Source organism: Hemitrygon akajei, chromosome 8 (assembly GCF_048418815.1).
Source record: "Hemitrygon akajei chromosome 8, sHemAka1.3, whole genome shotgun sequence".
NCBI lineage: Eukaryota > Metazoa > Chordata > Chondrichthyes > Myliobatiformes > Dasyatidae > Hemitrygon > Hemitrygon akajei.
Genome location: NC_133131.1, coordinates 92689270 through 92713629, shown reverse-complemented (window position 1 = coordinate 92713629; position 24360 = coordinate 92689270). Strand labels below are relative to the sequence as shown.

Here is a 24360-nt window from a genome sequence, read left to right as displayed (position 1 = left end):
AAAAGGAATCCTATCCCTGATAAGGTGATAGAGCCCCTTTCTTTGAAGACACGGGAATCTAATGGAATGGTGCCGCAGCAACAACCTGGCACTCCTCGTCAGTAAGATGAAAGAGCTGAATGTGGACTTCAGGAAGGGTAAAACGAAGGAACACATACCAATCCTCATAGAGGGATCAGAAACGGAGAGAGTGAGCAGATTCAAGTTCTTGAGTGTCAAGATCTCTGAAGACCTAACCTGGTCCTAACATATCAATGCTGTTATAAAGAAGGCAAGACAGTGCCTATACTTCATTAGGCATTTGAAGAGATTTGGTATGTCAACAAATACACTCAAAAACTTCTATAGATGTACCATGGAGAGCATTTTGACAGGCTGCATCACTGTCTGGTATGGCGGTGGGGGGTGGGGGGCTACTGCTCAGGGCCGAAAGAAGTGGCACAGGGTTGTAAATTTAGTCAGCTCCATCTTGGGTACTTGCCTACATAGTACCCAGGATATCTTCAGGGAGCGGTGTCTCAGAAAGACTGTGTCCATTATTAAGGACCTTCAGCACGCAGGACATGTCCTTTTCTCACTGTTACCATCAGGTAGGAGGTACAGAAGCCTGAAGGCACACACTCAGTGATTCAGGAACAGCTTCTTCCCCTCTGCCATCCAATTCCTAAATGGACATTGAACCCATGAACACTACCTCACTTTTTAAAATACACAATTATTTCTGTTTTTTGCATGATTTTAATCTATTCAATATACATATACTGTGAATTGATTTACTTATTTATTAATTATTATTTTATTTTTATTTTTCTTCTTCTCTATTATGTATTGCATTGAACTGCTGCTGCTAAGTTAACAAATTTCACGACACATGCCGGTGATAACAAATTTAATTCTGATTCTGATCTCCTTCACTATGGAATGAAAAGCCTCATCCTGAGAGCAGATGCGGTGGAGATGGATGTTATCACTACCTATTTCACCATCCCGTATCTTCTCCTTGTGAGTAAACAAACCTCTCCCATGGTCCTAACTACAAGGGATGTATAAGTATGCCAGCCAGTACCTGTAAAGCGAAGTGGAAAGGACATTATGGGCGCTGACATAATAGCATGAAGTTTGAAGCTTATTGGGTCCAATCACCTACAGATATGAAGATTATGCAGTGGGAGACTGTGAAAATGGTAGAGAATAGAAAACCAGGAGGTTAGTTCCTTGCTCCCTCCCACGAGCGCAGGTAGAGTAACTGCAGTATTTGATACTTTAGTGTTTTTTTTAAATGGCAAGATTACAACATTTCCTGATCAATGGCAGTGCATATATAAACAAATAATGATGATGCTGGAAATCCAAAATTAATATAGAAAATGCAGACCAAGCCAAATATGTAAAAAAAGAGAGATAGTTCACACTTCAGACTAATGGGCTTGCATTCAAGCACCCAATTATCTTTGTTACAATAAGGCACAAAACTTTTGGAGACCAAGAACTAGAATTTGTCATCAGGGAACCGAGGAAAGCTCGGTTACATAACCAAGGAAAGCTGGCACTCTAATTTATTACAATAAGACAGTTAAAGCTAATTAAAAGTGCAGCAGTCTTGTCACTTCTAAAGAAAGCATTTTATTTTTACTTTCAGTTGAAGAATAATCTCAAATGAACATGGAAGTATGAATTGCACATTCACTTGAAAGCATTCTAAACTGATGATGCAGTAGATAAATTCCTTCTACAGAGTGGCCATGAACCCTATGGGACAGGCAGAATGTGAGCTGCCTAATCTCAGCCAGGGCTGTTAGGATGCACACATTTTCATCAATTTCTTAGGGCTAGAGATAGAGGGAAATAAAAATGTAAATGGGCTCCTTCTTAAAATATTCTTATGGATGTATCCTGAGAACAAGATCACAGCTGAGGTGTGATAGCTCTCATCACTTCATCTGACACTAATTTCCATTTAGATGAGTAAAGACAGCTGGTATATTTGGAACCTTCAATCACTACTTTTAGGGGAGTCAGAGTAAATGAAAATGGACAAACCAGCAAAAATAGCTTTGCCAACATGTATGGACAATAAAAAGCTACAGGTCAGGGGAGCATGCCCTGTAGTTTTATGTAGAATTTAATAAACTCCAGTTTAAGGATTTTTTCCAATCAAACTTTTAATCTATTGTTTTGCAATTTTATACACTGCATTGTAAAGAATCTGGTGAATTACAGAACAAAGTCATTTTTGTTCAATTTTCAGTCAAACATAGTTTTCAAAGACTTTGTAAAATATTCATAAAAACACAAACTGCATTATTCATTTCTGCTTCATAAATAATGCAGCAGTTTTCATTGTAAACTACATAAATTATGCAATTCCAATTTTTCAATGTAATGTCTGCTGAGAAATCTGTCTGTTTAGTGGAAATTTTAATTGTAAAGATAAACTGTCTTGATCCATTATAACGTAACTACTCTTGCAGCAGGAAAATCAAAATAAACAAACTATTTGACAGAAAAAAAACCCCACAGGATGCAGTTTCCTAGCACAGGAACAGAACAGATTTTCAAGCTCTTATATAGTACTAACCTGACCATTTGTTAAATTATAACTTCATTCGAAATGTAACAACTGATTAAAAAACTAAATCTAAGATTTGAAACAGTTGACTAAAGCAATGAATGATACAAGCTGTGCGATATTCCATGTCACAATAAAAGGCAACCAGTTGGAATAATTAAAACAAAAGCAATCAAATCTCAAACTGTGATGCATTTCTCTACCTGGCAAAAAGATATTTCTGAACAAGTTCTATTACAATATGTGGCTTGCCTAGGAGTAACACAAGCAGTGCTTGCACCATTCTCTAAAGCAAACCATCACAAATCATGAAGAAGCCCGGAGATCAGAGTGTGATCTGCTTACTGTCCCAATGGAGCAGGCTGTACTTTGTTTCCTTTTGCAAGAAAGCAACCATGTCTACCATGGGAACCATTTTGACGCAGTGGGTCATCAGCTGAACGAAACACAGTCAGCTCAGTATCTCGATATCAGCAAATAAATATGGTTTGAATGTAAAGTGGACTTTTTGTCTTTACAGTTTCAATGCCCTCATAGCATATTGCAACCATAACATATCATTTTGGCATTACAAACTTCCTGAAAAGCTCTCCAACAATTTGAGAACCTTAAAAGATGGAGTCAGCAACCAATAGCGACATGTTGCAGATGACTCACAAAACTAGATATACTTCTAGATATACTTGTTCTTCTGAACTGCGATCGATTGTAGCCTGTAGTTTCCCTTGTAAGGATGCAGTTGTGAGCCGACTAGACGACCTGGTGCTTTTGTGATCTCCTGGGGGAATTCGACATGCACAAGAGCAGAGAATACAGCTACAGTCGGCATCGCTGTGGGGCGGCTGCATCGATTCCTGATAACATAACGTGAACTCCGTTACACCAGACTGATTAAAGTGCAGAGCAGGATTAAAACTATTGAGCACAAGAGCAAGTGTTCAGCACCATTTGCTAGCGTCTGACCGGCCTCCCTCTCTTCTTGAAGTTGGACGGGAGGTGTGGGAGCCTTGGATCTCACGCAGCCAGGTTCGGGAACAGTTGTTGCTCTGCAGCTATCAGACTCCCGGACAGGCCTTCACTCGCTTCAGTGCTGCTCTGGGCTCACTTTTGGAGACTCCGCAGTTCATGGTCCATGTGTTTTGGTTTACTTTTTAAGAACTATTTGTGCAATTTGATCAAAGTGGCTCAGTGCTGAATGGACTCTGCAGCTCTAGCCTGCAACCATCAGCACAATGTTGAACTGATTCTGTGCCTGTGACCTGCAGTCTTCAGGCTTCTTGACCAGCTTTACTCACCCCACTGACTTTGTGGCCGTAAACTAACTTTCAGGGAATCTGCGGTTACTGGGGTTGTTTGTTCACTTTTTACTGTTTGGTCGATTTGTTCTTTTTTTTTTACACACACACGTTGGGTATTTGTTGTGAGCGTTTTTCTTTAAATGGGTTCTATTGTGCTTCATTGTTTTGTGGCCGTCTGCAAGGAGATGAATCTCAAGGTTGTAAAATGTACTCTGATAACAAATGTACTTTGAACATAGAACCTTGATTTTTCTGGATTGTAAATTTAATAATTACTCCTTTATTCTTATTTAGACCCTTTCTAGATCAGTCTTTTGTTCCTTCACTTGACTCCTTACCTTTCTCTCCTACCCTGCAAGCTCATCCCTTTGGGAATTTAGTAAGCTCTTTCTAATTTTATCTGACAGTCCTTTTGGTTACAATGAACCAAAAGAAAAGGTTATAACCATAAATATTAACTCTGATCTGCTGAGCATTTGAATATTTCCTGTTGTATTAGAAATACTTCCATTTTATCTCCTGCACTCATTGAAATTCATTTTTTTCTTTAAAACCTGCTGTCACCACATAGAAATTATTATTCAACCACTATTATTACTATTTTAACAACTATTATTAGTATTTAGTTTAATAGTGTGGAATTACAATTGCACATAAATATCTATTTAAGTGCCTAATTATTTTTCTTTTAATATCATCTCAGTGTGTACTTGTGAATGTATATATATATAGATTTATTTTATATACATACACACAGAAAATGGAAAAGGTTTTATATGTAAAAAAAAGTTTGTGTATTACTTGTGAATACCTTATCCAAATAAAAATAAAATTAAAAATAAAACCTGCTATCACCACCCAGCTGATCAATTTTCCTGTATCCACCTGCCAAAAGATCCGACCTCAGTCATGAACCAGTTAAGTCTGATCCCCTTTTAACTAATGCAGAAGCAGGTCTCAAATCTTCACTTAATGTCTGCTTCTACACGAGTGACCTAACCCATTTGTGAGCCATAAATGCAAACATGGATTTTGAGCAAATGAAGCAAAACGTGTTGCATATTACATACCATGTATAACAATCTCTGAGCAGAAGCATGTCACACACGCTGAACACCCAAAACAAATCTTCAAATATGCACAAGTCACACACAAAGAACAGGTCTGTATTTAGTAACTGAGTAGGATATTAAATCCTTTGTGTAGCACCAAACATATGCTACATGAAAGAATTTCTAGCCAAAGGCAACACATTCTGGTCACGGAGGTACTCTGTCTGTGAGTAGCTGGTCTGGCATAACAAAGTACTCTTTAGAAAATGCATACACCACCAATTATTGTGGCAAACCTCCTGAATTATTGAACTTCTTTCTCGTTTTTCCTGCAGACCTGACTTGTGTAGAGAAAAGGATCCAGCTTCAAATTTTCCAGGATGACAAGGGTCAGGTTTCTGTAATGTTTACTGACGTTCCAACTCAGAGCAATTAGACAGCACAAATCCTTTGCCATCAGCAAAATTAACATTTTGCCTTCCCAAACACAAAAAGTGAGGAACGACCAGCAGATCTGAAAATGGCATTTCTCCTTGATATCACGTTCCTCATTACCACCTCAAAGGCAGCCTTAGAAAAGACATTCATTCACATATCCACCCTCCCAGGGAAATTAGTGGACATCTGGCTCATTTCGACCTAGCATACACTAGAAAAAGCAAAACTTCCTAGTTGTTGGCAAATAGAAGATAGGTACTGATTTATGTATTGACATGGCCTAGCAGTTGGGGCGTCTGCAGATAATCCACCCTACTGGAGAATCTACTGAAGCACCCAGAAGTATCTGCAGCATTGCAGAAGGTGCTGAGATAGCTCATCTGCTTGTCAGTGATTGATCTCAGGTCCTCAACAGAGAAGCAGAAGTGTTCAATCTTTGTTCACAAAGGCATTCAGAAAGGTGTTCTGGAAAGTGGGCAGAAGTAGGGCAATGTTACCTAGCACAGGAGACAGTGAGAGCACCACCAACGTTCTGAAAACCTACACAATGTGAAATACAAGTGCTACAGATATCATTTACATTGCACTAGTGTTCAAATTGTCCAGATTCAGCTAGGAAGGTAAATCTTGACAACATGGAGATTTTGAGACTGCATCTTACTTCTTATATGGGAGTCCAGATACAGCAAGAACAGTATTACATAAATGTGCAAATTAAGTTAATTTCAAGATTTCCAGCTTGAATTCTACTCCTTATCCTTAAAATATATACAAGGTCCCCGACTTACTCATCATCTGTATCAGATGCATCCTTTGCATTATTTTCTCCTTGAGACATCTGCTCTATCAATTCATTTACAGGTCCTTGCAAAACCTGCAAAACATTAAATTTACACAATACTATACATTCATGATTTCAGAACCTAAAAAATGTTGTTTTATCAAGGTGCCTTGCAAGCAATTAAAAAAATTGACAAGATCAACAGAATAATTCTGTATCTCTTAATGGAAGATACATAAGAGAAACGTGGCACTCTGTGGCTCCATTGTCACCCCTTTTGCCTGCTACATTGAGTGTGTTTACTCATCCATTCCTCCTTTTTCTCTACCTCACCTTTTGCTTTGTGCATATACAAATTAACCCAGAATTTCCTCAAACCACAAGACTTCTCTTTCTTCTGCTAAATATATTTCTATGCCTTTACTAATTTGCTCATGTCTGCATTATTTAGCTCAATGTTCAATATACCTTGATAACAAATTAGCACTTACAATATGTTAATTTGATGTCACAGAGGAGGTTTAAGATATTCAATATCATGGATTTGTCCCTAACCCAAACCTCATCCCAGTGAGAACTATCTGAGCATCAGTGAAAGTTAGTTGCACCCTGGAAGTAGCATTTTGCTGTCCAATGTTCGGCTCCCCCAGCTCCCAACTTCCTGCTGTTCTCCAGACCTCTGTAGAATTCCCTGGGCTGTGTGCAGTTGGGAATTTCTTTTGTACATCTCAGATCTTGCCTGTGATGCCAGCCTGGATTAAATTTGTTTCTAATCACCTCTGAATGGGTGGAATATCTCTTGACAAGTGCCTTTGTAAATTGTGGAGGCCAGCCTGGCAAATTGGATGGTGACTGGTGATAACAGTGGAAGTGAGAGTCTGCCAAAATAAGCTGGAAACTACAAAGGAATTTTCTAAAATCATGCTGCACCGAGGCGCTAGCCATTTTAATACAGAGCTAAAGTAGGGTGAGACCCTTCGTGGTCATTCCCTCCACCCCCCCCCCACCCAACAAGCAATATTGCCCCTTCTCATTTCTGCCATCTTCTTCCCTTTGCCCCAGCATATGCTGCTGGACTCTATGTGGCATCCTGCAACTATGCTCAGTGACAATTCGCTGGTACCTGTCACCTTGCTCATGATGGACTTCCGCCAGCAAGTGCAGGGGATACCCGGGAGCAGCTGGATACTGGTGGTTCCAGTGTCAGCATACCTCAGCCGTGTCTTCACATCGCAGTGGAAATACAGACCTCTCAATGTTAGTTCTACATTCATTTTCGGGATCTGCATTTATTGCCCATTGGGATGTATGGGGTGTCCAGAAAGGGGTAGCTCCTCTGGTGACGGGCTTTTCTTGTCCGTTCCTGGGCAGCTCACTCACCTTTGGCCCCCATCGGAGACTCAGCTCCCACCCGGTAGTCCTTTGCACGAGAGCCCAGTACACCGCTTCAATAGGTGGGCCGAAGTAGGTGAGGGTAGCTGGTGAGCCTAATACCCCAGTGAGATAGAGACATACCTGTCCTAACATATGAAGTCAGCTCCGGCATACTGGGCGAATGAGATCCAATGCCCAGGAAGGCGGTACTGCAAGATTCTGTGGAAAGTGAAGGCCATGACAAGGCATGAAAGACATCATGGTCATCCACTGTAAACAAGAAAGGGCCCAGTTTGTGACACTTATTCGTACCACTGGACCCAAACTTCTGAGGTAGAGAGAGTGGAACTGCCCCAGCGCAATGGCTTTTCCACTTTAACAACTCTTCCGCAGTCTTCCTGTAATTGTCGGCACGACGGACAACAATAAATCATTGATGGCAAACAAGGTCTCCAGTCGGCCAGACTACCATCTACTACCATTCTCTGGCTTCTCCCATGAAGCCATATATTGACTCCAATTGCCCACTTCATCCTGAACACCAAGTGAATTGATCTCCTGGACCAGCTTCCCACATGGGACTTCATTAAAGACCTTACTAAAGTCTACGTAGACAACAGTGACTGCCTTTCCTTTGTTAAGCATCTTGGTAACCACTTCAAAAAACTCTTTACGATTGGTTAGACGTGATATGCCACATACAAAGCCAGGTTGACTATTCCTAAACATGACTGCAAAATACTTATATATCCCATCACTTAAAGTACTTTCCAATAACTTACCCATGACTAATGTCAGGCTCACCAGCTTATAATTTCCTGGCTTATTCCTAGCTCCTTTCCTGAACACTGGAATAACATTAACTATCCTCCAATCCTCCAGCACCTCACTCCTGGCTAAGGACATTTTAAATACCTATGCCAGGACCTCTGCAATTTCTGCACCAGGTATCCAAGGACTCCTGGCAGGCCCTGGAGATTTATTCACCCTAACCCACAACAAGGCAGCATGCACCTCCTCTTCGGTGATATGGATACAATCCGTGACCCCACTAATCGAAGTGGGCCTCCATCACTTTGTTGATGATTGAAAGCAGATCAATTAGATGATAATTAGGCAGATTAGATTTGCCCTACATTTTTGAATGGAACATATCAGGGCAATTTTCCACGTTGTTGAGTAGATATCGGTATTATAACAGCTTTGCTGGAGAGCAAGGGTCTTCATTACTACAGCATGTCCCCTCTGATCATTTTGATTAAGAATAAAACTGAAATCCATCAAGACTGGGAACTGCTGTGGAACCAGGAGATAATGTGAAGAGCAGCAATGATCCAACAGAAATGGAAGAAGCTTGAGGGGCTGATTATTCCTCTCCTTTCCCGTCATTTCTTCCTTTGTTCCAAGTCACAAAAATCTGATTCTTCCACTTTGAAAGAGGGAAGAGAAAGCAGACTTCATTGGGATGTATAAATATTAATAAGAGAAATAAGATAGATTAATCCGGAACACTGTTTCAGATTAAAACATCATTGCAGGACAAGCACACATTGAAGAAGGAACAAGATCAGAAAGCATTTCATGCAAGGTGCAAAATGAGATTGTGTCCCAGGACAGGAAGTGGAGACATCAGCAGCCGGCAGTTTAATTACTATCACAAGCGAAGTGCCAGAAGAACTCAGTGGGTCAGACATTGGGTAGGAAAGGAAGCGTACCATCAGCATTTTGGGTCTGGTTCCTGCTGTAATAGAGCTGCTTGGTTAATATTGACAATTAAAACATTGGACCAAGTACCTTCCTTATGACAATGTAATTTTGCCTGTATCTGCAACTCTTAAATGAGAATCATCAACAGAAAGATTAAAATTAATAACTAGTTTTAACAAAGCGCTTTTCAAAATAAATTGTGATGAAGTTCCTTTGCAGGATCTCAGCCCAGACTGAGTGAGGAGTCTACATCTTCTGAGGTCAATCTCCACAGTCATATGGCAAACCTGACAAACCTAAATCTGAAGCCACAATTCTCTCTTTCCTCTCTGCACTCACCTTCACACGCTTGAGATATAACAAAGCGACAAAAGCAAGTTTATGTAAGAAAACGCCCAGAATAAAATCTTAAAATGCTATTCAAATACAGATAAGTCATATATTTTGCAGGGCTCTGAACTCTTTGAAAATTATTTATTTTTCTGCCGGAGAGTAACTACTGCTGCTGTTTCCAACCTGCGCCTTCTCTCAAGGCAACAGAAATAATGTACATCAAATAAACATCAGATTAAGATCCCACTGTTTTAACTTACCTCCATTGATTTACCATAACCTATATTTTCTCCTGCAAATGGTTTAAAGGAAAACATCCAAAATTGAAAAAAAAATTTACTTAACTCTTCACTTTGAGGAGGAGGCTGGTAAAAATGTGGAGATGAGAATCATTTACTTATCATCACAAATTTGAAGACAGAATATAATATTTATATTACTTTCTTGGCAGTGTGAAGAATCTTGGGGACCGTGTTCATAGGACACTCAAAGCTGCTGTGCAGGTTAACAGTGTTGTTAAGAAGGTGTAAGGTGTGTTGGCCTTAATCAACCAGAGGAATGAGTTCAAGAGCTGTGAAGTAATGTTACAGCTATACAAGACCTTAGTTAGATTCCACTTGGAGGACTGTTTTCAGTTCTGGTCACCTCACTACAGGAAGGATGTGGAAAGGAGATTTACAATGCTACTGCCTGGACTGGAGAGCTTGCCTACGAGGATAGGTGGAGTGAACTTGGCCTTTTCTACTTGGAGCAATGGAGGATGAGAAATGACCTGATAGAGGTGTAAAGATGATGAGAGGCACTGATCATGTGGATAGCCATAGGCTTTATCCCAGGGCTGAAATGGCTGATACAAGGGAACACAGTTTTAAGGTGCTTAGAAGTAGGTACAAGGGGGATGTTAGAGATAAGTTTTTCACACAGAGAGTGGTGGGTGAGTGGAATGCATGGCCAGCTACAGTGGTGGAAGTGGCTACAAGAGGGTCTTTTAAGAGACTCTTAGATAGGTATATGGAGCTTAGAAAACTAGAGGGCTATGTGGTAGGGAAATTCTAGGCAATTTCTAGAAGGTTACATGGTTGATACAACTGTGTGAGCCGAAGATTTCAATGTTCTATAACAGAGGAGGTTGTTCAGCTTATTCAGTCCATATTAATTCCCAGCAGCCCCGCAGAGCAATCCCCTCAGCTCTTTTCTTTTTCTTTATACCCTTGTTACTTACCAACATTAACTGATTAATAAAGCATGCAGTTTGCAATATTATGGTTTCCTTCAGAGATATTGAGTTTTGATAGCAGTTGGCACCAAACAAGTGAGCATTGTTAGGACTTTGGGGGTAATGGTTAAGGTGAGGGAAAGGGGGAAAAACTGCTAAAATTTCATATTCACTTCGTCAAAATGTTCAGGTACAACACTCAATTCTAAAGGTACAATGGCTTTTTTCCTTATACTCTGGACACCACGCTATGGTCTGTTAATATTTACTTGAATTAATATTTAGCAGATCAAGCATGCATATTTATAAATTCAGTTACAAGATCTCAAATGCACCAGAAAACCTTTTCAGCATAGACGGGAGAGAATTAAACAAAAATGATTAGTTATTTTACAAGTTTCCACTTAGCAATAACAAACATGTACATCTAAATAGAAAATTACCTTCAGCATTGCAAACTCATACGGCTGGTAGCCTTTGAAACTTTCGTGAATAGCTGCCATGGTGTGGGAAGTCTTTTCCCAAAAATGAAGTAATGTTGTCTGAATCAGAAAAAAAAACTCTTACTGTGAAATAATTGTTAATGCATTCACAACTTATATTTATCTGCCAATTACACACTCACACCTGTGGAAGTTACAAATCTTACAGAATTCACATTACAAGGAGAAACCCTCCTTGTTCAAATATTTAAAACTGACTCATCACCACCCGAGTTGAACTGAGCAGGTTATTTAAGAATGAGCTTTTATTAAATAAATTCTAAATTAACTTCACTCTAACCCCCAAAGAATGACAAAATAATAAATTATTGCTAGATTTGAGAGACTAAACTACATATCATCTTTTGAGTTTCATTTACAACACTAAATGACTGCAATTGCTTTTATCATCTAAGTCTAAAAAAACAAAGATCCCAAGACTTTGATCTGTTACTTTTTCTACAGATGCTGCCTGATCTGCTGACTTTCCCATATTTCTTGTTTAATCCAGCATCTGCAGGCTTTCTTTATTTGAATAAAAAAACTACACTATTATTTTTGACAATTATGATGAAAGTAATATACTATTTAAAAAATTCACACCGAGCGTGCACCCTTACAAAGGGAAACAATGACAACAACACCGACCAAAATAAAAGGGGGCTAGAGCAGAAGTGGTAGTTGTGAAGGATAAGACTATCTGGAAAAGCAAATAACAGGATAATGGAAGAACACATGGTATTGTTGCTGCATGAAGAAAAAGCTGATTTTAGGTCAAATGAAACATAACAGATTAGTGGCTAGACACATTTCAGAGAGAATACAACATCTGCGGCTGCAACTTCATAGGCATTAAACATAACCTTGTCAGTGCACGTTGAGAAGGGGCGTAATGCATTGTAAGAGCGTACAGTATTCCAAAGGAACTTGTTATGGATGTTTTTTCTATCAATTTGATAAATCTGAATACTGGTGAGCAGATAGGAAAGTGGTAGAGTGAACTGAATTGATACTTCGGATGAGATATCTAATGTGTGCTATCACTTGACCTTTAAAACTGAGATGTGACGACATTTTAAATAATCTACCCTTTGCTGCTGTAAGTAACTTGACAGAAATATCTGAAACAAATTTTTCCAGAGCCAAACTAATAAGGTGCCCAAGAAGAAGGGAACATTTAGGTTACAGAAGGATACGGATCCACCAGCTGAAGATTCATAGGAGGTTGAATGCAAGCACAAATAATCAGGAAAACTAACAGAATGTTATTTCTTGTTGCTCAGGAGATTGATTACAAAGTACCTGAGTGACTTGTGGCATTGATGAACCACATCTGGAGGACTGTGAACAGTACTGAGTTCCTCATTTAAGGAACAATGTTAATGCTTTGAAAGCAGTTCAGAGAAGATTCACTACACTGATACCCAGAATGGGTGAGTTGTCTCAGCTGGGTTTGTATTCCCAGAGTTTAGAAAAGCAAGAGAGGCCTTGCCAAAAACATGGCAAGACTTTGAAGGCTCTTGACAAGGGAAAATGTTCAGAAAATGTTTTGTCTTGTGAGACCTGGAAGGAGGGATCACTGTTTAGGAATAATGGCTTCATTTCAATCCTAGATGATGGGACTCTCAAGTGCATCTGTTACAATTTAAGCATTCCTGACCTCACCCTCTCCCCTCTAACCCAGAGCAAGGGGAGGAATCTCTCTGTCCTTGCATTTTAACCCATCAGCCTCCACATTCAATGAATCATCTTCCACAGTTGCCACCACTTTCAAAATGATGCCATCATCAGGAAAGACTTCTTCCCTTTCAGCATTCGAAAAGGTTCGTTCTTTCCCCTTGTTCTACCTTAGATGGGACCAGGAAATTATCAAAGTGATGGAGGGCACTAGCTACATCAAGGAGTCATGTTAGGATCAAATAAATTCCATGGATGAGAACAGGTGAAAATGATTGGTCCTGTTAATGAATCTTGGGCAAAGAGGCGATAAAGAAAGATGTTAGAGAAGAGATTTCTCCCTCCATGACATCCTAGTTTGCTCTTTCATCTCACCATCACCACCTCTCTTTCTCATGACACTGTTGGCCAGAAAGAACTACAATCTACAAATCAGTAAACAGGAATGAGGCAAGGGTAGTGGAAAAAGACAAAACAAAAGTCTTTGTTGTAGCTATATGGTGACAGGAATGTAAGTGGCCATTTTGTCAGACTGTCCTTGCAGCCACCATTTTGTGAACTGTTTGGTAAACAGATTCGTGCTCTGGGATAACTTGATCAGTGAAGTAGAATGAGGACACAAGGAGTTTCTGCTAAACCTGAGATACTTCTCAGATAAAAACTATTTATTATGTAAAATAGCAGGTTTGCAGAAGGAACAGCCTGTGATCTGGTCCAGTATTTGGCTCTCCAGTTGAACTGGTTAGAAACAATCTGAGTTGGATAGAGCAAAACATATTACCTAGGGCACAAGGCTGAAGAGAGAGCCATAAACCAATACTGCTTGTAGTCTTGGGCCACATCCAATGAGAAAGTAACATGGTTCAGTCAGATCCCCTCGAACCCACAAAAGTGACATCATCTGGTAAGGAAAAGAATAAGAATGGAGGATTTTGGGAGCGTAGGCAGAGACAGCTCTGCGGGGACCAACCATCGCAAAAGTGGTTGATTCCATATTGAAGACATGGAAACTATACTGGGATCAGGAAGAATGGTCCCGGCAGATTGGAAAAATGCTAATGTAACTCCTTTATTTAAAAAGGGCAATAGACAGAAGGCTGGGAATTATAGGCCAGTTAGCCTAACATCTGTGGTTGGCAAAATGTTGGAATCAATAATTAAGAAAACAGTAACAGGGCATTTGGATAAACATAGCTTAATAGGACAAAGTCAGCATGGCTTTACAAAAGGGAAGTCATGTTTGACAAATTTGTTGGAGTTCTTTGAGGACATAACATATAGGGTAGATAAAGGGGAATCAGTGGATGTGGTGTATTTGGACTTCCAAAAGGCATTTGACAAGGTGCCACACCAAAGATTATTACTTAAAGTAAAAAATCATGGGATTGGGGATAATATTCTGGCATGGCTGGAGGATTGGCTTTCTAACAGAAAACAGAGAGTTGGGATAAATGGTTTATTCTCAGACTGGCAGTTGGTGACTAGTGGTGTTCCGCAGGGGTCGGTGTTGGGACCCCAACTCTTTACAATCTATATTAATGATTTGGAGAAAGGGACTAAGTGCAACGTATCGAAGTTTGCTGATGACACAAAGATGGGAGGGAGTGTAATGAGTGCAGAGGACATTGAAATCCTGCGGGGGACATAGATAGGCTGAGTGATTAGGCAGACATTTGGCAGATGAAATATAATACTGACACGTGTGAGGTCTTGCACTTTGGCAGGAAAAATAATAGAGCAAGTTATTATCTAAATGGAGAGAAACTGGAAAGTGCTTCTGTGCAAAGGGATCTGGGGGTCCTGGTGCAGGAAACACAAAAAGTTAGTATGCAAGTGCAGCAGGTGGTCAAGAAGGCCAATGGAGTGCTGGCTTTTATTGCTAGGGGGATGGAGTATAAGAACAGGGAGGTCTTACTGCAGTTGTACCGGGTATTGGTAAGACCACACCTGGAGTACTGCGTGCAGTTCTGGTGTCCATATTTAAGAAAGGACATACTGGCTCTCGAGGCAGTGCAGAGAAGGTTCACTAGGTTAATTCCGGGGATGGGTGGGTTGATGTATGATGAGAGGTTGAGTAGATTGGGACTCTACTCATTGGAGTTCCGAAGAATGAGAGGCGATCTTATTGAAACATATAAGATTGTGAAGGGGCATGATCGGGTGGATGCAGGGAGAATGTTCCCAATGATGGGTGAAACTAGGACTAGGGGGCATAATCTTAAAATAAGGGGATGCCGTTCCAGGACTGAGATGCGGAGAAATTTCTTCACTCAGATGGTAGTGGGGCTGTGGAATTTACTGCCCCAGAGAGCTGTGGAAGCTACTACACTCAATAAATTCAAAACGGAGATAGACATTTTCCTGGATAAAAACGGCATTAGGGGATACGGTGAGCGAGCAGATAAGTGGAAATGAGGCTAGGTTTAGATCAGCCATGTGATCTCCTGGACCAGTTTTCGATAGCCTGGATGGGTCGGAGAGGAATTTTCCAGATTTTTTCTCCTCAATTGGCAACTCGGTTTTTTTTCCCCCAGGTGATCACATGGGTTTGGGCGGGATGAATAATAAAATAAAATGAGCGGCATGGTGCCCTGTTGGTTGGCACTGTTGCCTTGTGGGATTCGGTGAAAACTAGAGTTAAGATTGGATCAGCCATGATCTTGTTGAATGGCGGAGCAGGCTTGAGGGGCCGATTGGCCTACTCCTGCTCCTATCTCTTATGTTCTTATGTTCTTATGTAATGCCTGGTCAGCATTCCTTTCCCTGGGTATTACCCTTTTAATTCTTTGACTGTTCAAGGAGGATCAGGGAAACCTAGTGGGTGTGCACACAGGTATCCAGTTGTGTAAATTTTTGTGCTTGTGAACTGAGCCAATAAGGTACTTGTCAGTAAATGCAGATTCTCTCTGTGCCTAATTAATCATTATTATTGAGGGAAAATCCTTGTAACAGAATTGACACCTTTGTGGGGGGCTCAAGGGTAAATCTTCCCATTGAGTCAGTGGAAGACTCGAGTTGGACCACGTTGGTGAGGTACAAAGAGATTTGGGGCAGGGTAGTTGCCTCTTACTAACCCAGGATTAAGAATTTGGGGAAGTCTGCAAGTTCGGAAGATTTGGATTATTTTAATTGAAGGGGACTCCTCCAGAAATACGGATTGGGGAAAAGGCCACAATATGGGGAGTATGCTGGTCACACCGGCAGTGAAGGGAAAACCACTGGGAAAGCTCATTGGATGCTCAAGGGAAATTGTCAGACAAGGAACTTAAATGTTTACAGCCAGTAGCTGTTGCCTGTTTAACTGAGGATCGGATGCAACATCGGCAGAAAGTGAAAAGAGAGCAAGAAAGATCAGAAAAGCAAATATTTAGAATATTGGAAGAACGTTAAAATAATATGAGAAAGATCAGAAGAGGAAAACACAGAATATCACAGAAAGCTAAAGTAGAGTGGGCCAGATTAGAAAAGGAAAACAAAAGGCTCTGCGAGGAGGTAGAAAATCTTAAAGGGAAGGTTCCCTATTTAAAGGAGCAGAGAAGTGTGGATTTGATACACATGTACCAGTTTCAGTTACAGTATGAAAAGCAGGTTTAAGACAAGAGTAAACAAGAAGAATGCCCAAGTAGCCAAGAATGAAGTGGAGGGATTGAGGAAAAAGTGCAGTGATTTAAGTATGGGTATGAATATGATACTGAAAATAGCACGTGAGAAAAAAGCAACACTAGAGATCATACAAAGTGTTTAAAGCAGATTCAAAAGCAGCAGGGACAACGCTGCAGAGGCAGGAAGATCTAGAGGAAGGGAGGAGAATGAATACAGAGATCTGGATTGGAGTGATTCAGCAGATAAGGTGACCAGACACAGTTACGATGAGGAGCTTCCTCCTGAAGCACCTCGCCGACATACAATAAAAGAAACCGTTGCTACAGTCCGCAAGATTAACCTCCCTAGTTACTATCAGAGAAGGGGGAGCTGGGACAGGAAATCAAAACCAGAATATAACATAGACTTCCCTGTTCAGGGTACAACAGCTAAGGATATCGGTTCATATATGCCTGGGGATGATCCTAAGGAAGCTGTTCCAGGCAATTAGTTACCAGAAATCTATAGACAGTGATGCCAAGGAAAGGAGACTGATTATAACATGCTTGTATCCAAATATACACTCCGCTTTGCCAGAAACACAGCGACACGTTGCGGGAATAACTGAGGAATTAAAGAATGCGATACTGACTGTTTATGAGCAGTAACAGTGGGGACCCAGTGGATGAATTAAGTCAAGGTTACCGGAACAGCGGAGAACATCCCATTGTACTTATGTCCAATGGATGGTGTTCCAAGGAATATATGAATTAATATTAGATAGAGATCAGAAACCGAAAATAGATGGATAAGAACATTAGTGCCTCATAGCACTGACGAACCTAGAAAGACGTTGGAACTGTTTGATCCCAGTAACTCTACACATACTGAGGCATGGGTACTTAGGAAAACGATCAGAGCATGGGTGAAGGAAGTGCAAAAGTTAGATTTTAACTTTAGGAATACTTCAGAGGCACACGAGGCAGCATGTGGAGAAACGCAGGTCAGAGCAGAAGCCAGCAGAGATCGGAGAAGTAACACAATGCTGGAGTGCACCTTCACCCGACCAGGGTCGCTGTTGTGGAGGGCAAACATCCCAGTACAGTCCTCAGATCTGCAGTAATATGGGTCATCATGCCCGGAACCGTATAGCAAACTGTTCATATAATCTGAATCCTAACATAGATCAAAGATTGGAGTTACAGAAACCCAAAGGTCCTGAAGAAAGTCTCAGCCCCAACTGTCGACTGTTTGCTCTTTTCCATAGATGTTGTCTGACCTGCCGAGATCCTCCAGCATTTTGTGTGTGTTGCTTTGGACTTCCAGCATCTGCAGATTTGCTCGTGTGATGAGTGATGAGCAAACCAGGCGGAGATGGGGGCCAGAGTTGACCCCCCTGTGAACTATGCTGCTAACGAGAGAGAGAGAAGAAGAGGAGGGAGGCCTCCGGCTGCAGATGCTGATAATGAGAGAGAGAGATGATTTAATATTATGGCTTCTTCAATAATTGTTTACTTTTGCTCCAAGGACACTTTTGCCTGCTTGTGTAGATTCCTGCTGAGACAGCAAGGCGGTGCCAGGTGATGGACATGATGGATAGCTGGCACCCCGGCAGGGGAGATAAAAAAGCAAGTCTGCTGAGACACAGGCAGACACGTCACGGGACACTGAAGGAGCATTGTGCACCCATGGGAAGGTGGGGGTTTGGAGGATCGATTCCGGGGCAATCAATCAGAGGCTCACAGTGTGTGAAGGCAGACCGGTGGGGGCTTGTGTGTGTGTCCACCCTCGCCTGGGTGACAGGCTCACATCTGAAGAACGGTCTGGCCTGGTACGGAGGGGTCACAGTTGGTGACCACAACAGGACAAGAAGACAACAGAAGGTTTGCCTGCAACTGCATCACCTCTCGCTCTCTGTCTCTCTCTCTCTCTCCAATGGTACAACAGCAACTACCTCAACTTAAACTAAACTGAACTGAACTCTGCACCGTCATTAGACTATTCATTTACCCCTAGACTTCGACAGAGCTTAGTTTTGATTCCTATTTCCACACTTCTGTATATATCATTGCTAACCTGTTTTATCAAGTCAAGTCAAATCAAGTCAACTTTTATTGTCATTTCGACCATAACTGCTGGTACAGTGCAAAGTAAAAATGAGACGTTTTTCAGGACCATGGTGTTTACATGACACAGTACAAAAATGAGACTGAACTACGTAATAATAAAAAAAACAACACAGAGAAAGCTACACTAGACTACAGACCTACACTGGACTGCATAAAGTGCACAAAAACAGTACAGGCATTACAATAAATAATAAACAGGACAATAGGGCAAGGTGTCAGTCCAGGCTTCGGGTATTGAGGAGTCTGATAGCTTGGGGGAAGAAACTGTTACATAGTCTGGTCGTGAGAGCCCAAATGCTTTGGAGCCTTTTCCCAGACAGCAGGAGGGCGAAGAGAAAATATATGTATATTTGCATTTTTATAGTACTGTATTACTTAGTTTACTAATAAACACTTTTAGTTACAGTAATACCAGACTCCAACGTATTATTCCATTTCTACTGGTTTGGTAACCCGGTCACGGGGTACGTGACACTCGTGTTTACAAACTTCTAGGACAGGAGCTTGGGACCTCACTTTTCTTCCATATTTAGTTGGGCAACATCTGAGAGCAGTTACATCTTCTGCCAAAAGTCACTTCTACATTCTGAAAAGGCATTACTCCTCTTTATGAGGAGGGCATTTTAGCATCAACGTACCCTTATTCGACAAACACTTCCCAGTTAGATCCAATTGCAGTTTATCCTTCATGTAGAAAACAAACTGGCTAAAATTACAAACAGTTTGGGGATCATTATCAAACCCATGCACAAAAAGTGAGAAATGAGAGATTAAAAATCAAAATCAGAACAAATTCCTGCATTGAACCTCTCTTGTCTGGTGTGCCCATGTCTCTGATCTTTCTGCATTAAGTTCAGCAGGGCACCAGTGTTTCCAGACTTTACCCACCGACTAAACCCTCCCATGTGTTGCCCACTCCATAGAAATACTGGTCTTTATGTCTGATTTTGTCAAAAGCAAATTTCACAATTTGTCTGCCATGTATGCAGTACAGCAGTAAGACACTGGAGCTCATTAAATTAGGATGCACAGAATATTAAGCCCAATTCTCAACATGCAGATAGCAGTTTAATGCTGGTGCAGATTAAAGTTTACATTGGAAAAGAAGATGAGCTGACTAGGCACTGAATTTTTGAATTCAGCATGTTTTCAACATTTTCTTTACTATTTACAGCTCTGCAGTGAAGCATGGGCCACCAGATAAACCAGAATCATAGGATTATTAACAGCAAGGGTAACCAATTGCTTATGCTCACTCAGTCGTAATGCACTATTTACTTTAAAACTGAAATAATGTGAAAGTTCAACAAATTCGAGCTTTAGTATAATTTTTTTCAATTGGACCAGTGAAAACACAAAAAAACAACTGGCCTCAGATCAATACGTTCATCGTACTGTAGATAATTTATTTTTGTCAGTTAGTGATAAAATTGGCAAAATGTATAATAAATAAAAACTACGTTATTTCATACATTTTTATTTTTTTCATTTCAATTCTAAGCAGCCCAATTTATTTGTTGATTGTCCATAAGTAACCAACATAATAAGATTAAGAAGTTTCAAGTTTTTACCTGATAAGTTACTAAAATGTGAGAAAGAAGATTGCAACGACTTGCTCCCAGTAAATCCACTTTCTGGCACACGTCATTCTTTAATTTGTCGAAGTTAGTCTTCGTAATACGAACTTGGCCTTGGACCTTAAATTATAAAATCATAAATTAATGATTCAAGACATCTTTGAATAAAGAGCATTAATAAAGATTAAAATAGAAATCACAATATATTTTTAAGAAGCATAGAGCAAACCAGTTTGACCTTGACAAGGTATTTGCATTTAGAAAGGGACCTCACAAAATGTTAAGTCATAAGAGCACAATACTTTGCCTTGTATAGAAGACTGGTTACACAGAGGGTCATCTTCTAATTGACCAGCAGGATGCCAGAGGGATCGGTTGTGGGACTGCAAAAATATATAATAAATATAGATTCCTTGATTTAGCAAAGCCTCTTTGACAAAGTCCTGCATTTAAGTCTGATCAAGAAGGTTCAGTCACGTGACATTCAGAATGAGGTAGCAAACTGGATACAGGGGAGAAGCCAAAGAGTGGTAGTAGAGGGTTGCCTCTCTAACTGCAGGCCTGGGACTAGTGGTGTGCTGCAGGAATTGGTGTTGGGTCCATTGATCCTTTGTCATCTACCTCAATGATTTGATGATAACATGGCAAACTGAATCAGCAAATCAGTGGATGATACCAAGAATGGGAAGGTGGGGTGGTGAGATAGTGAACAGAAACAAATGTTATCAATGCCTGCAGCGCAATCTGGGCCAGCTGGAAAAGTGTGCTGAGAAATGGTAGATGGAAAACAGTGAATGGTAGGGTGCCAAGGAGTGTGGTAGAACAGAGGGATCCAGGAATACAGATCCACAATTCCTTTAAAGTGGCATTGTAGGTAGATAGGGTCATGAAGAGAGCTTTGAGAGATGCACATTGGCTTTCATAAATCAGGGCACTGAACACAAGAGTTGAGATGTTGTGTTGAAGTTGTATAAGATGTTGGCGAGGCTTTATTTGGAGTGTTGTGTGTAGTTCTGGTCACCTGCCTACAGGAACAATATCAGTAAGACTGAAAGAGCACAGAGAAAATTTGCAAGGATGTTGCTGGACTGGAGCAGGGGTCACCAACCTTTTTTGCTCCGCAGACCGGTTTAATATTGCTAATGGTGGGGGGGGGGGGGGTGCGGGTGTTAATCACGACTGGAATATAGGTGATGTCAACTATAAGTCACTTATAAGTGACTAATACACTCAATTCCTTTTCTAAAAGGGTTTATCTAACAAATTTAATATTAAACACACCGCATATTTTCCTCACATGAATATAGTGATAAGTCAATTATAACTCACTCATAAGTCAACAGCATCATAATATTTTAGGGAATGTTTGGATATTAAACACACAGTGCATATTTTCCTCATATGAACATATAAAATCATTGCAACACACCAGTGAGAGGACAAGGTAAGGGCCGGAGGTCCCCGTATCGGGGCCATGGCAGTCACACTCCAGAGAGAGCAACTGACCAAGCGAGGAGGTGTGCGACAGGGCGCGCGCGCCCGCCCCCCTTGTAGGTAGGTAGGATCTATCGGCTGACAAAAGTTTGGCTCAAGGGATGACTTTCAGTAGCTCACAGTGAGGTAGCTGCTCTGCTACTTATGAAACCCTGAGCCCAAATTAGGTTGTCTGCGAATATTTTAACACCGGGTTCCCCACGAACATTCGGTGTGCTAAACAGGTTTAGAGGTGGCGCCCATCTGTCCGCACTCCAGGCCAGTAGCAACGGCACTTCCCACCGGCCGTGCGAGGTGGCCGGTTACCCTGGCACGAGGGTATCACTGCATTTAAGTGACCGATGACCTCGCGTGGGTAATGAATTCGCATGCGTTCAAGTTCAAAAAGCGGGCGTTACAGGGAATGAGGAAAGGTGCAGCTGACTCATATTGTTTCATATTGCCAAATCATATTGTTTCCTCGCGGCCGGGTAGCACATGCTTTGCGGCCCGGTGGTTGGGGACCACTGGACTGGAGGAACCGAGTTATAGGAAAAGGTTGAATAGGTTAGGACTTTATTCTCTGGAGCACAGGAGAATGAGGGTAGATTTGGAAGACATACAAGATTATGAAAGCAGGCTTTCCCACTAAGTGGGGTGAATCTAGAACCATAGGTTAAGGATGAAAAGTGAAATATTTAAGGAAACCTGAGGAGAAACTACTTAACTCAGAGGGTGGTGTGAGTGCTAGGATCTCCTGGCAGCTAGTCATTTTAATTCTACTTCCCAGTCCCACATGGACATGTATGGCCACAGTCTCCTCTACTGCCATGCTGAGGCCAGATGCAAGTTACAGCAGTACCACCACTGTTACTCTCTCTACTAGAGCAGTACCACCACTGTTACTCTGTCTACTGGAGCAGTACCACCACTGTTACTCTGTCTACTGGAGCAGTAACACCACTGTTACTCTCTCTACTAGAGCAGTAACACCACTGTTACTCTCTCTACTAGAGCAGTAACACCACTGTTACTCTGTCTACTGGAGCAGTACCACCACTGTTACTCTGTCTACTGGAGCAGTACCACCACTGTTACTCTCTCTACTAGAGCAGTAACATCACTGTTACTCTGTCCACAAGGGCAGTAACACCACTGTTACTCTGTCTACTGGAGCAGTACCACCACTGTAACTCTGTCTACTAGAGCAGTACCACCACTGTTACTCTCTCTACTAGAGCAGTACCACCACTGTTACTCTCTCTACTAGAGCAGTACCACCACTGTTACTCTGTCTACTGGAGCAGTACCACCACTGTTACTCTGTCTATTAGAGCAGTACCACCACTGTTACTCTGTCTACTGGAGCAGTACCACCACTGTTACTCTGTCTACTGGAGCAGTAACACCACTGTTACTCTCTCTACTAGAGCAGTAACATCACTGTTACTCTGTCCACAAGGGCAGTAACACCACTGTTACTCTGTCTACTGGAGCAGTACCACCACTGTTACTCTCTCTACTAGAGCAGTACCACCACTGTTACTCTCTCTACTAGAGCAGTACCACCACTGTTACTCTGTCCACTAGAGCAGTACCACCACTGTTACTCTGTCTACTGGAGCAGTACCACCACTGTTACTCTCTCTACTAGAGCAGTAACACCACTGTTACTCTGTCCACTAGAGCAGTAACACCACTGTTACTCTGTCTACTAGAGCAGTACCACCACTGTTACTCTGTCTACTGGAGCAGTACCACCACTGTTACTCTGTCTACTGGAGCAGTACCACCACTGTTACTCTGTCTACTAGAGCAGTAACACCACTGTTACTCTCTCTACTAGAGCAGTACCACCACTGTTACTCTCTCTACTAGAGCAGTACCACCACTGTTACTCTCTCTACTAGAGCAGTAACACCACTGTTACTCTGTCTACTGGAGCAGTACCACCACTGTTACTCTGTCTACTAGAGCAGTAACACCACTGTTACTCTGTCCACTAGAGCAGTACCACCACTGTTACTCTCTCTACTGGAGCAGTACCACCACTGTTACTCTCTCTACTGGAGCAGTAACACCACTGTTACTCTGTCTACTGGAGCAGTACCACCACTGTTACTCTGTCTACTGGAGCAGTACCACCACTGTTACTCTGTCTACTGGAGCAGTACCACCACTGTTACTCTCTCTACTAGAGCAGTACCACCACTGTTATTCTCTCTACTAGAGCAGTACCACCACTGTTACTCTGTCTACTGGAGCAGTACCACCACTGTTACTCTCTCTACTAGAGCAGTACCACCACTGTTACTCTGTCTACTGGAGCAGTACCACCACTGTTACTCTGTCTACTGGAGCAGTACCACCACTGTTACTCTCTCTACTAGAGCAGTAACACCACTGTTACTCTGTCCACTAGAGCAGTAACACCACTGTTACTCTGTCTACTGGAGCAGTACCACCACTGTAACTCTGTCTACTAGAGCAGTACCACCACTGTTACTCTGTCTACTGGAGCAGTACCACCACTGTTACTCTGTCTACTAGAGCAGTACCACCACTGTTACTCTGTCCACTAGAGCAGTAACACCACTGTTACTCTGTCCACTAGAGCAGTACCACCACTGTTACTCTGTCTACTGGAGCAGTACCACCACTGTTACTCTGTC

The 24360-nt window shown here is 41.5% G+C and overlaps 1 protein-coding gene across 4 annotated transcripts in view; it reads right to left on the bottom strand.

The window, feature by feature from the left end:
• The window catches only part of ica1 (islet cell autoantigen 1), a 119098-nt gene that overhangs the window by 47042 nt on the left and 47696 nt on the right, over positions 1–24360 (bottom strand). For all 4 annotated transcript variants that reach the window (XM_073054162.1, XM_073054165.1, XM_073054163.1 and 1 more), the window contains exons 7-9: positions 20210–20335; positions 11212–11310; positions 6146–6231 (exon numbers count right to left, since the gene is read on the bottom strand). In XM_073054162.1, the coding sequence (XP_072910263.1) occupies positions 6146–6231; positions 11212–11310; positions 20210–20335 (311 nt within the window). The remainder of the gene's footprint in view (positions 1–6145; positions 6232–11211; positions 11311–20209; positions 20336–24360) is intronic.